The sequence below is a fragment of the Myotis davidii genome, unplaced genomic scaffold (genome assembly GCF_000327345.1).
Source record: "Myotis davidii unplaced genomic scaffold, ASM32734v1 scaffold147, whole genome shotgun sequence".
Classification (NCBI taxonomy): Eukaryota; Metazoa; Chordata; class Mammalia; order Chiroptera; family Vespertilionidae; genus Myotis; species Myotis davidii.
The window spans coordinates 3,395,191-3,409,862 of NW_006383010.1; the positions used below are offsets into that span (position 1 = coordinate 3,395,191).

Consider the following 14,672-nt stretch of genomic DNA (forward strand, 5'->3'; position numbering starts at 1 on the left):
TAGTTGCCCCTCACTGCCCCTCCCCCCCGCCAGCCTAATCACGCCCAACTGCCACCCATCCCCTGCCGGCCTGGTCACCCTTAACTGCACTCCCTCCCCCCCGCTGGCCTGGTCACCCCACGAAGCCTGCTGTTCAGTCGTTTGGTCGTCCCTCACTAACCCCCCTGCCGGCCGGGTCGTAGGCAGCCATCTTGTGAGGGTTAATTTGCATACTATCTCTTTATTATATAGGATGACTTTTTTCATTGTTTGCATTAGATTATTTTAAAAGCTAAGCCATTATAAATATAGTTGTCTCAGTTGCCTGTTCCCAAGTTTGTTTTTCTCCCCCTCTCCAGTTTCCTGTCACCTAGAGATAATCACTGTTTTGAATTAGTATTTATTATTTCCATAGTCATTTTATATGTGTGAATCCATGAATATTTGTTATTATATATATCTAAACTTCATACAAATGATATCATTTTATACATATTATTTTGCCTTGTGGCTTTTTTCACTTGGTCTTACTTTTGAGATTTATTAAATTGAGAATTATTTAACCTTAATTACTATATATTAATTGAATATTATGATAATGTAATTATGCCTTCATCCATTGGTTAAAGTTATTTCCAACTTTTATCATAAATGTACACAGACTAGACTTTTTTACTATAGCAAGTTTAAAAAGTATTTTTGTGTCCTGGTCAGCATGGCTCAGTGGATTGAGCATTGGCCCATGCACCAAGAGTTCACTGGTTCAATTCCCCGATGCCTGGATTGCAGGCTCTCCCCAGGGGGAGACATGCAGGAGTCAACCAGTCAGTGTTTCTATCTTCACTCCTCCTTTCCTCTCTAAAAATCAATAAGAACATTTTTTTAAATATATTTTATTGATTTTTTACAGAGAGGAAGGGAGAGAGATAGAGTCAGAAACATCGATGAGAGAGAAACATCGATCAGCTGCCTCCTGCACACCTCCCACTGGGGATGTGCCCACAATCCAGGAACATGCCCTTGACCAGAATCGAACCTGGGACCTTTCAGTCCGCAGGCTGACGCTCTATCCACTGAGCCAAACCGGTTTTGGCAAGAACATATTTTTAAAAAAATATTTTTGTTTACCTTTATTTTTGTCATAGGCTCACTGGATAATTTGTCAAACTTACATCCAGTAGAAAATTAGTCCAATCCAGGGTCCAGACTTCTTTAGTATCTGATTATCATTGTTACTTTCAAATCTTAGAATTTTAAATACTGTTAGACATTTATCATTAAATTTTCAAGATTTTTGTTTTCAGGAAAATCAGAGTTAACCTAATATCTGGTTCCTCTTCCCACCACTGTTTCTAATAAAAAATGTCTAATACTTTGTTTTTAGGATTGAAGATTCATGTATGATATTTTCATTTTAACTCGATTTATATATTTTTTAAAGACTTTACATCTTCTGCCTCTATACATTCTAGTGTTAAAATTGATAGATTTTTGCTTTATAATAATGACTTGTTTGCTTTAAAGAATTGAATGCTTTTTTGTTAATGTACCTATGGTCTGACTGTAGCTTATCTTTAAAAATAATCATTACTAAAATGCCAGGCTCTTATTTAACTGGAATAGTTGAAGTTTTTTTGTTTTTCTATTTTGAAACCATTTAATGAGTAAGAAAAAATACGTATCAAACAGAGTATCTTGAGTTGAAGTAGTACTATCAGCACAGTGCCCTTCTGGTTTATGCTTGAAAATTTCTGGTGAAATCCTGACTTTTCAGCTTTTGGGTATAGAAAAATACTTGAAAATTTGAAGCTCTTTCTTACATAAGCATTCTGAGGCATGCCATCGTCAAGGTCCTTTAAAAAAAAATAGTTAAGCAGAATGCAGAGAATATACCTTATACCTCTGCACTACTAGTACTAATTAGTGTATAAGTCCAAGAAGAGCAGTGAATATATCTGTTTTGCTTACTATTGTATTGTCAACATTTAGTAAATAGTAGGTTCTCAATTAGCATTTTTAAATAATGTTTTGGAGTTAATATAATTTCATTTTTTTATGTATTTTTTTCTCCCTGGTTTATTAGGTACCACACAGTAGGACTGAAGGTTTAAAACCAAGGGAGCGGATTTCAGATGACATCATTATTTATGATGTTACTGATGATAATGCAGATGAAGAAAATATTCCAGTTATTCCAGAAACTAATGAAGATATTATATCTGATCCCTCCAAGTAAGGAGATTGAGAAATAACATTTATGAAAATAGTTACTTTTCTTACCAAAGAGCTAAATTCAAAAACACGTTATTCTTCGATGAACTAATATCTGACTCATGTTTGGGTTATTAAACTGAAAAATTAAGCCAAATTATTCAACCAGATATCCCTCCTCACCCCCCCCCACTCTCCTCCCCCAGCAAAAAAACTCAACAAAAAACTAATGAGAATTCTGATTTTTTAATTTTGTAGTTAAACAGCTTTAATTGATTCTTTGTGGTCTTACATCGTATGAACTATCAATATTTGTGATTAAGATACTCCCCCAAGAAATTTAAATCTTTTGATATGTGGTTTGGGGAGAGAATTTCCAAGGAAAAGGAATGGATAGAATTAATTTATTGAATTGGTCTGTAATTGGTTCTTTCTCCTATTGTTGATATAGCTGTAGTCAGTACCCTGATATTGTCATTGTTGAAGATGACAATGAAGATGAATATGCACCCGTCATTCAGAGTGGAGATCAGAATGAACCAGCCAGAGAATCCCTAAGTTCAGGCAGTGATGGCACTAGTCCTCTCATGTCTAGTGCCATCCAGCTAAATGGCTCCTCCAATCTGACTGCAGATGATCCTGTTACCATGATGGATTCCATTTTAAATGATAACATCAATCTTTTGGGAAAGTGAGTGTTCATTTAGATGTCTAAATTTATTTTCTTTCTTTGTTTATTTCATGTATTCTCTTTCTCTTTGATTGACCTTCCTTTCTCATTATGAACCCATGTAGTCTACCTTTCTGTGTTTTGGTCAGGGCTGAGCTCCACAAATGCTGTTTTGAGAAGGAATTAATCATTCCAAGAGTAGTTTTGGGATTTTTTTGGCAGTTCCTCAGATTTTCTTAGTGAAATATTTGTTTTGAATGTCCATAAAGTATATGTGATTGTACTTGTGTTTATATCAGGATAATGGAATAACATACCTTTAGTAAGGGACTTATTTTTAGCATTAAAAAACACACAGAAATTAGTAGCAATGACCAGTAATAAGAAGTTAAACATTTAATAATTTATAATATAGAGGAAAGAAAGATATCAGACTGTTTTTGCAAAACCTTTTTTCTGTAAACACTGAAGTTTTATGTAAAAGTGCTGTGAGGTCTTGGTTAACCAAATTTTTAGGAATCCCAAATACTGAATAGGACCTCTAAGATAAGAATTGGTAAGGATTCCACAGTTGCTGGAAATGTTTTGCCTTGCTAGATTGCAGTGTAATTTAAACATAAAAACAGGAAAATCTAATTGATTTCTTTTTTAAAAATCTTTTTCCTTAGGGTTGAGCTGTTGGATTATCTTGACAGTATTGATTGCAGTTTAGAGGACTTCCAAGCCATGCTGTCTGGAAGACAGTTTAGCATAGACCCAGATCTCCTGGTTGATGTAGGTACTTTGAATAATCTTAGCTGTACTGGTAGTTTGTGTATCTGTGTATGTAATTTATAAATCAGTATGTCATTTTCTTGTATTCTACACTTGTTTTTGCATTTTTAAAAAAAATAATGGTTTTGTTTATCAGAAAGATTGAACAGATGGGTTCAAGACAATGAAGGTAGGTAATCACTATCCATCTATAAATAGCAGTTCAGTTAATCCCCCTGTAACAACATATCAACTCTGTTCAACAATACTATTAAGTCTTGTCTGGACTTGTTGCTGTATTATGGTTTTCTTTAGAATAAATTTTCATTGAATAGAAATTGTTGGAAGTTACTAATAGAGATATGTGGCCAGAAAACAGCATGAAGGCACTTACTAACTTTGGGAATTAACATTTTCTATTCAAATGTATTATACTTGATATATTTTTATAATGTGTGTGTCCTTTGTCCTAATGTTCTCCTGCTTCAGTCCCCACTACCACCTCTATGAACTTGACTCCAGTGTTGTCTGGTCTGTGAATCCTCATCTACCATTCCTGGCATTAACCACCTTTCTTGTTCTCGTCCCTTGTGTAACTATTACTCCTCTTCCCCTTGCCTAAAGCTTCCTTTGTGACCTGCTCCCATCCAGATGAATCTGGTTCTCTACCCATTTTCATTTTCTGTTGTGAACATATTTCTGCCTTTTGAAGGTTTTGACATATTTTTTTTCTCCTTAAAATGCTTCTCTCATGTCAAAAGTATACAGTTTTGTCCTTTGAAGAGCTTCTCAATGAGGCTAAAAGGAATTAGTTCTTTCTTCCTCTTCAATCTTAATTGACCACCTTATCTCTCTACTCATCAGTCTGTGTGTCATAAGACTTTATCATCTTTCCCAAACATTCAGTGCCTCTCAGGATGGATTTCATTTTCTTTGAAGACTTCTTTTCCATGCCAATCTACCTTACCATCTTAAGTGAATTCAGCATCCATGTTAATGACCTACTTCAACTTGTTAACAGTAACTTGACTTACCTTCTTGATTCTATCAGTCTGAATCCCCACTCTGAATCCAGATTCCTTTTAGAATATCTGTCCCTTAGATCACTAAGAAAAAAATAAAATCCTATAACCTCTACAAATCCTTGTAATCTTCAACTAGGTTATTTTAATTCAACTTTGAAACATTTATTATACTTGTTTGTCCTCAAGACCTCATCCAGCCAACTATTTCCTATTCACAAAGGATAATTCACCTCTTCCTGGTCCTCTCATAGATGTGGAATCTCATCTTACAGGAAGTACTTCCTCTTTAAAGCCAATTTGTACACATCCCCCTACATCTTAGTTTTTCTGTCTCTATCCTTGATCTTTCCTATCTGCCTTTAATGCGTCCCCATCTTAAAAAGCATTTTGATATGTTGCTCTGCTCATTTACCATTCTGCTTTTCTAATCCTTTCACTCATTTAGAAATGAGTGGCTATATGTGTTACTTCTTTTTTACTCTGTATTTCATTTGAAACCCTGTATTATCTTCTTATTTACTCTAAGCTTGTGCTGCCTTGGTTTATCCATAGTAAGTAGGCTGTGATTTCCTGTGATCTCCTCCCCTCCCTAATTAAGGTCACTGGGCTAGTGGAAGAACATTTGTTTTGAATCAGATTTGGGTTCTACTTTTGGCTCCTCTTACTATACTAGGTATGTTATTATTAACCTTGGAAAAATTAAGCTCTCTTTCCAAGTTTCCCTATTTATAAAATGTAGCTAATGCCCAGAAGGGCTGTTATAAGAATTATAAGTAATTAGCAGTATTATTATTTATACTATTGATTTTCTAAAACAGAACTTGTTCTGTTGATTTTAGAAGCCCTTGGACCTTTGTTATCTCCTGTCACCCTAAACATTCTCCATTTCCTCTAAAAACTTCTTTTTCTTGCTGTTTTCTACTTCTACTTGGGTCTTCCCCAAAGGTACTCAGTCTTTTATCCTCTTATTTTCTATACCGCTTCTTTTTCTCTCCTTCCTCTCTGAAGGGATTTGTGCTTGTAGAATTGCTCTTAAATGTATATCTCCAGCTCTTAATACTTTTTAAAGTAAGCTTGCTTGAATTCTAAGTCCATGCCCTTAAGAGTCATCAGATCTTGCCTTAGATTCTGTTTAATACCAAATTTTTTTATTCTCTAAGCTAGATACCCTTTTTAGATTTTTAATTTTCTGTAGTGATACCAGACTTCACTCACCCAGGATAGTAATCACAGAGGCATCTTGGCTTCCTGATCTTTATCTCATCATTCAAGTCCTGAGTATTTTTCAAAATAGCATTCACAAGCCACCCCTGCTTTTTGTTTCTAATATTGGCTCTCTTACCTAGACCTTAATTATCTCATCCTTGAATTATGCTGTATTGTTATAAATAAAAAAATCCACCTATAGGTTGCTTTGTTCTATGAGATGGCAAAGATAATAAGGGATAAATAAGTATGCTGAAGAGTTCATGGATTCTCTCTGCAAAGTCCAGTTATGAGTGATCCCATGTGGAGTCGGCAGAATAGTTCTGGCCATAGAATTCAACCCAACTATGTCAGCTCCTCCTCTTGATCTACTTTTTTTTAGTTCAGACTATGCATCTGCTGGGAATACATGAAGGCAATCCTGAGTCAGTGTGTAGGAGAAGTGGGGCAAAGAATGAGTGGGGATCTTTCACTGTTGCGCCTCTTTAGATGCCTCCCTCTTTAGGAACAAAATCTGGTTAGGCCTCTAAGCTGAACTGCAGAGACTGGCAGTTTCCTGTAGCTACCTGAACCCGAGTCCCTTCCTCTTCAAAGATGAGTAGGTGATAAAGTTAATGAAAGAAAAGAAGGAGCTGGGATATCTTTAGGTCTACCGTGAATGTGGAACTTTGAGAGAATCAGTGTCTAGACAGGATAGAGGAGGAACCTGCCTGTGGCCTCTGCATTTCATTGTATCCTGTAAACTGTTTGTTGTGCTTGTTCTCTGGAAATACTGAAATTGCCAAATTTCACTGCTCCATCCACTTATTACTGTGGAGAGAATGTGGTCTTATTCCCTGACTGGTCTTGCTTTACTTTTTGAACCTTATGTACACAACTTACTATTCAACTTAGAACTTGTGTGTTATTTGGACTGGTCATCTTCTTGGTTGTTGCTAATGTTATAATGTATTCTTTTCTCCTTCCTTCCTTTCAAAGTCATTAACCATTCCCCAGGGACTGATACATGTTGCATAGCTTTCTCCAGATATTTTGTTTATTCTGTGTATGTATGTGTCTGTGTGTTTTTCTTCTTTCTTTCTCTTAACTCCTTAGTACTTTTTAGCTCCACCATCCATTATTATTATAATACGGATTGTATATGATCATATGTTACTATTTGCTGTTGTTCTTGTCTTTTAGATTGTAAGCTCCTGAAGAGCAGGAATAGTGTATTCATTTTATATTCTTTATGATGTTAATTATTATATGGTCAATAAATCCCTATGGAATGAATAACTTTGACACTTAACAATTTAAACAAAAGTTATGTCTATAAACTGCCTGGCCTGAGGAGTACAGTAAGCAGTGATTTTAGCATTTATAGCTTCCCTTGCTAGGCGAGGTGAAAAGAACCAGCAAGGAGGTATGCCATTTGTAATCTAGGAGCCACTATCAGAGAACAGATTCCATAAATTTATCACATGATTAGCAAATAGTCAGTGAAGACAGTGTCAGGGCAATAAACTTAGTCCTGGTTGGCTCTTAAGGCCCGAGGCATTTAGGGAGAATTAAAATAAAGGAAATGAAGGAGAAGGGAGCTGTGGAAAACCACCATTTGTCTCAGTTTTTTACTTTTTAGTTTTATAGAGAAACTAGACGCCCAGTACACGAAATTCGTGCACTGTGGGGGGCGGGGGGCGTCCCTCAGCCCAACCTGCACCTTCTTGCAGTCCAGGAGCCCTCGGGGGACATCCAACTGACGGCTTATTGCTGCCACAGAGCCTGCTTCTGGTTGAATGGTGCTCCCCCTACAGGAGCGCATTGACCACCAGGAGGCAGCTCCTGTGTTGAGTGTCTGCCCCCTGATGGTCAGTGTGCGTCATAGCGACCAGTCGTTCTGCCGTTCGGTCGATTTGCATATTAGCCTTTTATTATATAGGATTCTTTACAATGTCTAATTCATGGGCTAGCTTGCTCTGTTTTTTGTGTTTTTTTTTTTTTCAGCTTTCCTCTTCCCAACTTATTTTACTCTATAGGAGCTTCCTAGTGCAGGAACTACATCTCTTCACCCTACATGGCTGTATAAAAATTTTGAATACAGTTAGCTTTTTAATATTTTTTAAACTTACCATCTTTCTTGTTTGGTCTTTCAGCTTTTCACTAGTTCTGTGCAGATGAATCCCACAGATTACATCAATAATACAAAAGTAAGTTTTAATTAATGTTGCTCAGGACCCATAACTATAAGAATTTTTAAAAAGTCTTAGTAAGCATAGAGCAATACCTCTCCCAGTTACAAAGCATTTTCTATTACCTAATATGGGTGATCAAGATAGTAAAATTCCAGATGAAAAATTAGCTTTTGGTTATGGGGTGAATTATTACCCAGTTTTGCTGGCACTTAACTATCAATACCATTAACTATTAGTATGAAATCAGCCCTCAAAGTGCTGGGAGATCACTTGATTAAACTATTCGAAACTGTTAATCTAGAACTCAAATTTAATTTTTCTATGTATTTTGGAGCAATATGCATTTTGCTGTTTAACTGTATTTAAGGTATTGGTTTTCGGAATAGAAAGGAGATCCAAGAATAAAGAATGACACACTGTATACAAAAAATAAATACTATATCACATCACTAAATAAATGCAAGACATGGGTTCATTCAACTTAAGGTCTAACATTTAATAATATCATATTTACTGAAACATAGTGCTGAAATGGTCCATAGAATCTTATAACATAAATCTAGGCAAACTATGGTCCACATGACAAATTCAGGCATACTGCCTGCTTTTGTAAATAAGTTTTATTGGAACACAGCCACACTTGTTCTTTCATGTACTGCCTATGGCTGCTTTTGCACAAAAATTACAGAGTTGAGTAGTTATGACAGAGAACACATTTATATATGTACTTATATTTACTAATTGGCCTTTATAGAAAAAGTCTGCCAACCCCTAACGTAAATCATCCAAAGTGAATGTATAATTTCTGATTCAAAGTTCACAAATTCTTTCAACTCTAAATTGCCCAGGATTAGAAACTACCAAAAACAATGACACATCAACTGCTATTCCCTTGCTCATGACAGATATTATGTGACATGGATTACAATACTCTTTCCTAATAAATCAGGATACTCCTCAATACAGGACTCTTAAGTGGCCCCTACTAATGAATAAGAGTTTGCATGGGAGCTGAAACCCATTTGTCTTCCTTGTTCTCATATGTTTTAGTGGTATCCTTGGAAAATACCTATTTTAGGAAGTACAAAGATTATGGTATTATTGCTTTAATATTTATTGTGAATGCTAACTAAGAAGTATTTTAATGTAAATTTTTGGGAAGGCATAAGTTGTTATATCGTGGCGTTGTTATTCTTTCTGAATCCTGGAACTCATACTGCTTTATTTTACAATGAATATCAGGGAATTACTGGAATTAGTGTGTTTGTTACACCATATGTACCTAACCAGCATCAGCTATCTGGGATTTACAGCTATTGAGGAGAAGTTGTGAACCTCTCCACCTCACTTTGAATATCCTTGAAAAGAGCATTGAAGAATTTAACAGCATTAGTGACTTAATTCCCTTACAATCATATGTAAGGAGAGAAGACATCACTGGTTGAAAGAAGCAATTTAAATGACAGAAAAGAACTGAAAGAGCCACATGAAGGAAATGAAGAACCACTGCAACTTTGAGGCTTCCAAATATAGAAATAAATAGTTTTAGGATGTCGTCGTGTTACCTTCAACTAATCTAAATGTGTTCATTTACTCTGTGAAAGAAATATGTAATACATTTTTAATGAAAACTTTAAAATTGGTTTGTTTCAAGAGTGATCTCTTTATTAGAAGTTTGAAACCAGCCATCTTTGACTTATTCCCATCTTTTGTCCTTGACAAATTCTGTGTTTTCTGCTGTTGAAGTGCTCCCTCTTTTTCATACTATTGCCATCCTAGTTCAGGATCTTTGTTTTATCCACTTGATGACAGCAATAGCTTTTTAAATCAGTCTTGTTTCCTCTACTCAAATCTCTCTCTAGTGCATCTTTCCTGGTGCTCCCCCTTCCCATATATGTCAGATAATATACCAATATTCACATACAGTTTTTTTATTTTTTGCTATTTTCAGGAGCATGAAAAAGTATTTTTGTTATTTTTCTCTCTTTTAGTCGGAGAATAAAGGATTAGAAACTACCAAGAACAATGTAGTTCAGCCAGTTTCAGAAGAGGGAAGAAAATCTAAACCCAAAACAGGTAGGTGTAAATGTAGTACTAATTTCTATAGAATTTCAAAAGTAAAAGTCCTACGTAGAAGCTAATGCATGACAATGAACTTCTTGCCATTCTTAACAATTGAACACAGATATATTGATCTCAGTTCTCTGCGTAATGGTTCCAGCATACAGAGAAAATTGAATTGGTGAGGTAATAGTTCTTAAAATTTTAAGTTGTGTGTGGGTTTTTTCTACTTAACTTTAGAAAGAACCTTCATTTCTTAATTATTGAATAAAAGACTAACTTTTCTGACTTGAACATCTTTTAATTTACTGACAAATACCTTATTTCTTATTTTGTTGGGTTAGTGATTACACATAAGTAGATCTCTGTTTTTGTATTTTCCACTTTCATCTTGAACTCTGTATAAGCTGGTGATAAAAGTGCTTTTTTTCTAATCATTGTTATAGATAAACAGCTTATCCAGTACACTGCCTTTCCACTTCTTGCATTCCTTGATGGGAACCCTGCTTCTGCTGTTGAACAGGGAAGCACAGCATCATCAGAAGTTATGTCTTCTGTAGATAAACCCATAGAAGTTGATGAGCTTCTGGATAGCAGCCTGGACCCAGAACCAACCCAAAGTAAGCTTGTTCGCCTGGAGCCGTTGACTGAAGCCGAAGCTAGTGAAGCCACACTGTTCTATTTATGTGAACTGGCTCCTGCACCTCTGGATAGTGATATGCCACTTTTAGATAGCTAAATTTCCAAGAAGTGGACTCTACATGTATATATTCATCAAAATGATGAACTATTTATTTTAAAGTATTATTTGGTACCCGTTTTTTTGTAAATTGCTTTGTTTTGTTTTAATTGGATACTGTGGAATCAAAAGCACCTTTTGCTTTTCTCACTAACCACACAGTCTTGCAAAGCTTTCAGATATTACTCAGCTATATAGGTACACAAAGTGTAATGCACATTATTGCGTATCTTGAAGTTGGATTCAGGTGGGCATTTTTTTCTGATTGTAGTAAATTTGAATTATTTTTTATATATATATGCCCATTAACCCAGGTTAAACTTTTGTTTGTTTTACTTGTTTGATGCTGTCTGTTGGCATTGAGTGTAAGTCACTAAAATTAATGGTAGAACTCCTAAAGCTTTCTCTGTTCCAATTACTTTTACTAAGTATTTTTCACTTGGCTTATTTTTAAAACTGGGAACATAAAGTGCCTGTATCTTGTAAAACTTCATTTGTCTGTCTTGGTTCAGAGAAGTTCATTCATGTTCATCAGGAAAGGCAACGTATACATGACTGCTTGCTGTCTGATATGGTTCCAGTTCTGTATACCTAGAAGGGGATGGGACGGTGTCGGCCCAATCCACCTAGTTGGACTAGTTTTAAGTAAAAGTTTTTGGTTTGTTTTTTGAACCATAATATTTAGTAAAATAAATATGATGAATGTTGCATTCTTGTGCTTATTATGTGTCTTCTTTGGAGGTGACATCCACATGAACCATTTTTTTTTTCCTTTTCATACAAAGTAGTTTGTTGTCCTTTCTTAATATGAGTTACATCATGATCTTTGTGCCTCATCTCAAAAGATACTGTATTGCAAAAAGGGAGAAATACAAAGTCTCTAAACTTAATGTTTTATAGTTCGTTTAAAAATTATAGTGGCTTGCTTTCTGTTTCTAATGAACTGAGAGAATTATGCCTCTCATTGTTCCAAATGAGTAAAGAACATTATCACTGGATGCCACTAAGGGCCTATAATTTTTGTTCTGAGAGAAAGTCAGGTCACTTTGTCTCTTTGGAACAGGTGCTCAGAGGATTATAGACACTTAATGCAAGATAAGACCATCTCTTTTATCACTTGAAGATCAGGCAGGGGGCTGGAAGCAGTATGGTGCCTGAATATTTTATGGGGCTATTTAATGAGGTATTACACAGGTGGCTTCCCTATTGGCCATATTCTGTCTCTTGATATCTTGGAATTTCTCCTTGCTATGATGCAAAAATTCAAAGTAAAGCCTAGCACAGAGGAATAGAAAACCCTTTCTTAGCAGATTCTAAAATATTTGGCTCAGACAATGGGATCTTAGTGAACTAATTAAAGACCTCAGAATAGTTTTCTGCATAAGCTTTCTAGACGTTTTCAGGTGAAAAGGATTGACTTAGAGGAGAGAGAACTTTAGAGACCTTTTCTTTTTCTCTTCCCTTCTTCACTGGGATATCAAGTTTCTTCTCCTTGGGGAAATTTTGGAGCTGTGGAAGTATTCTAAAATGATTTTGGAAAACTTTATATCCCTTAGTAATTCTAAGTTGACATTTTAACCCCTTCCCCGGCAGAAACGTGTATACACGTTTTCACAAAATGTTCTTTTTCAGTCGTCGACGAGTATACTAAGAAAATATGGTAAAAAAATATGGTTTATAGGAAGACGAGTTACAAACTGTTTTCATAACCAGCATCAAAAATACTATATAGAACCAAAATAAAAAAATTAGTCTGAAAAAGAAACGTTTTTAACAAATAAATTGTTGGGCTGCCGAAACCGGTTTGGCTCAGTGGATAGAGCGTCGGCCTGCGGACTGAAAGGTCCCAGGTTCGATTCCGGTCAAGGGCATGTACCTGGGTTGTGGGCACATCCCCGGTGGGGGATGTGCAGGAAGCGACTGATCGATGGTTCTCTTTCATCGATGTTTCTGACTATCTCTCTCCCTTCCTCTCTGTAAAAAATCAATAAAATATATTTTAAAAAAAAATTGTTGGGGAAGGGGTTAAGATTCAGAATGGATAGAAGGTGTATCTATTTTGTCTAATGTGAAAAGAATAATTTTTAAGGGGGATAAAGCCTTGTCCTGAGGCATCTTTTCAGGCAGATCAAGTTTAAGAAGGTACACATGAAAATTGGAGATCCGGAAACTGATTCCTGTAAAAATAATTTGGTTTGTGTTTACCAGAGAAAGTCTGTGTACTACTTGGAAAACAAATTACCACTATATGAAGACAGTTAATTTAGAGGGTAACTCCCATCTCTATCCCCCTCCAACTTTCTTTTACCTCAGAGATAAAATAGGAGGAAGCTTGTAACTTAGAGAGCTAAATGTTTTTTTCAAGGTGTCGCTACAGCTGGTCCTCCATTATGTCATTCACTGTTGTTTCGTTATAACTTTGATGTGGAAATCAATTCCCAGCTGGGGCCACTGTGTAGTTTGCATGTTCTCTCCATGTGTGTGTGGATTTTCTGTAGGACTCGTTTCCTCCTATGTCCCAAAGATATGCACGTGAGGTTAATCACTGTCAATAAATTGTCTCAGTAGAGTGAGTGTGGGTGTGGGTATGAGTGTACCCCATGATGGAAGGGTGTCCTGTCCAACTTTGGTTCCTACCTGGAGCCTTGAGCTGCTGTGATAGGCTCTGGCCACCTGCACATGAACTGGAATAAGACTAGAAAATAATTATCTTGTTTTTATTAATCTTTCTTCAATGTATGTATAGAACACGTTTCTATGTGTAATACTAGAAGTATTTGGAGTCTTTAGAAGTTTGGTGATGTTCTTGTGAACAGAAATATGCCAGATGAACTTAACAATTGTTTATATCAATTAGCCTATGATTAAGTTGGTTTTGTTGTATGATGTTTGATGAACATGTACAGAATCCTACTTTAAGAATTAGCACCTAGACCTTTGTTTCAAACAGATAGGAATTTTTTTTTTTTGAGAACTGGTTGCACATTGGGCAATAGAGCAAAATCAACCTATTTCAAGAAATTGCTATCAAACAGACTATAATACAAATAAGCTAAACTTTGACAGTTCTGAGGAACAGTGCCTGGTATTTTGTAGTGTCCCCCCATTTGGGGTTACCTGATTTTTTTTTCATGGTTAAAGTGGGGTTATTAGGTTTTGGGAAAGACTATAGAGGTGAAGTGCCATTTTCAATATATTTCAAGGTACATACTGTCAATGGTAACTTTTCACCATTAACCTTAACTTAGATTGGAATGTCAAAGAAACATTTCTATGAGCCCAAAGGTTCAACAGTATCTTCCATGCCGTCTCAAAAACAACCCAAGTGGCCATGGCGCCACTGCCTTACACACGTCGGTTTGTGTGTTTCTGTCTGCCAGCTAGATTTTAAACCCATCAGCTTTGCAATCAGTGAGCCACTTCCATGTATGTATCCTATTGGTTCTAATAACTACAGAATTAACAGCTCTCTTTATACTATATATATATCTGAGAAAATTGAGGGTGAAGGAGAACAGCTTTTGCCCAGTGAATAAGGATGCTTTTAGAGATGTCACTAGGCATCAAGACAAGGATAATTGAATACAGTCAAAATTAAACACTTTCACTCTGCAGAGACCCTGTTAAGATGGAAAGACAAAGCTACAGACTGGGAGAAAATATTTGCAAACTGCATATCTGATAAAGTACAAGTACCTAAAATATATAAATAACTCAACACAAATTTAAAAAAACAATCCAGTTAGAAAAAGGCAAAAAAGACATGACATTTCACCAGAGGACATATGGATGGCATATATGCACATGAAAAGATACTGTCCATTAGCCATTTGGGAAAGGCAAATTATAACCAC

The 14,672-nt window shown here is 35.9% G+C and overlaps 1 protein-coding gene across 3 annotated transcripts in view; it reads left to right on the forward strand.

Annotated features, from left to right (window-relative positions):
- HSF2 (heat shock transcription factor 2) overlaps positions 1–11,528 on the forward strand; it is a 21,238-nt gene extending 9,710 nt beyond the window's left edge. The window contains exons 7-12 of one of the 3 annotated variants that reach the window (XM_015557831.1): positions 2,063–2,211; positions 2,642–2,881; positions 3,529–3,634; positions 7,980–8,033; positions 10,010–10,094; positions 10,204–10,519. In XM_015557831.1, coding sequence (XP_015413317.1) covers positions 2,063–2,211; positions 2,642–2,881; positions 3,529–3,634; positions 7,980–8,033; positions 10,010–10,094; positions 10,204–10,256 — 687 coding nt within the window. In that variant the 3' untranslated portion in view covers positions 10,257–10,519. The other 2 variants (XM_006778432.2, XM_006778433.2) reach the window with 2 other exon arrangements.
- The last annotated feature ends 3,144 nt before the right edge of the window (positions 11,529–14,672 follow it).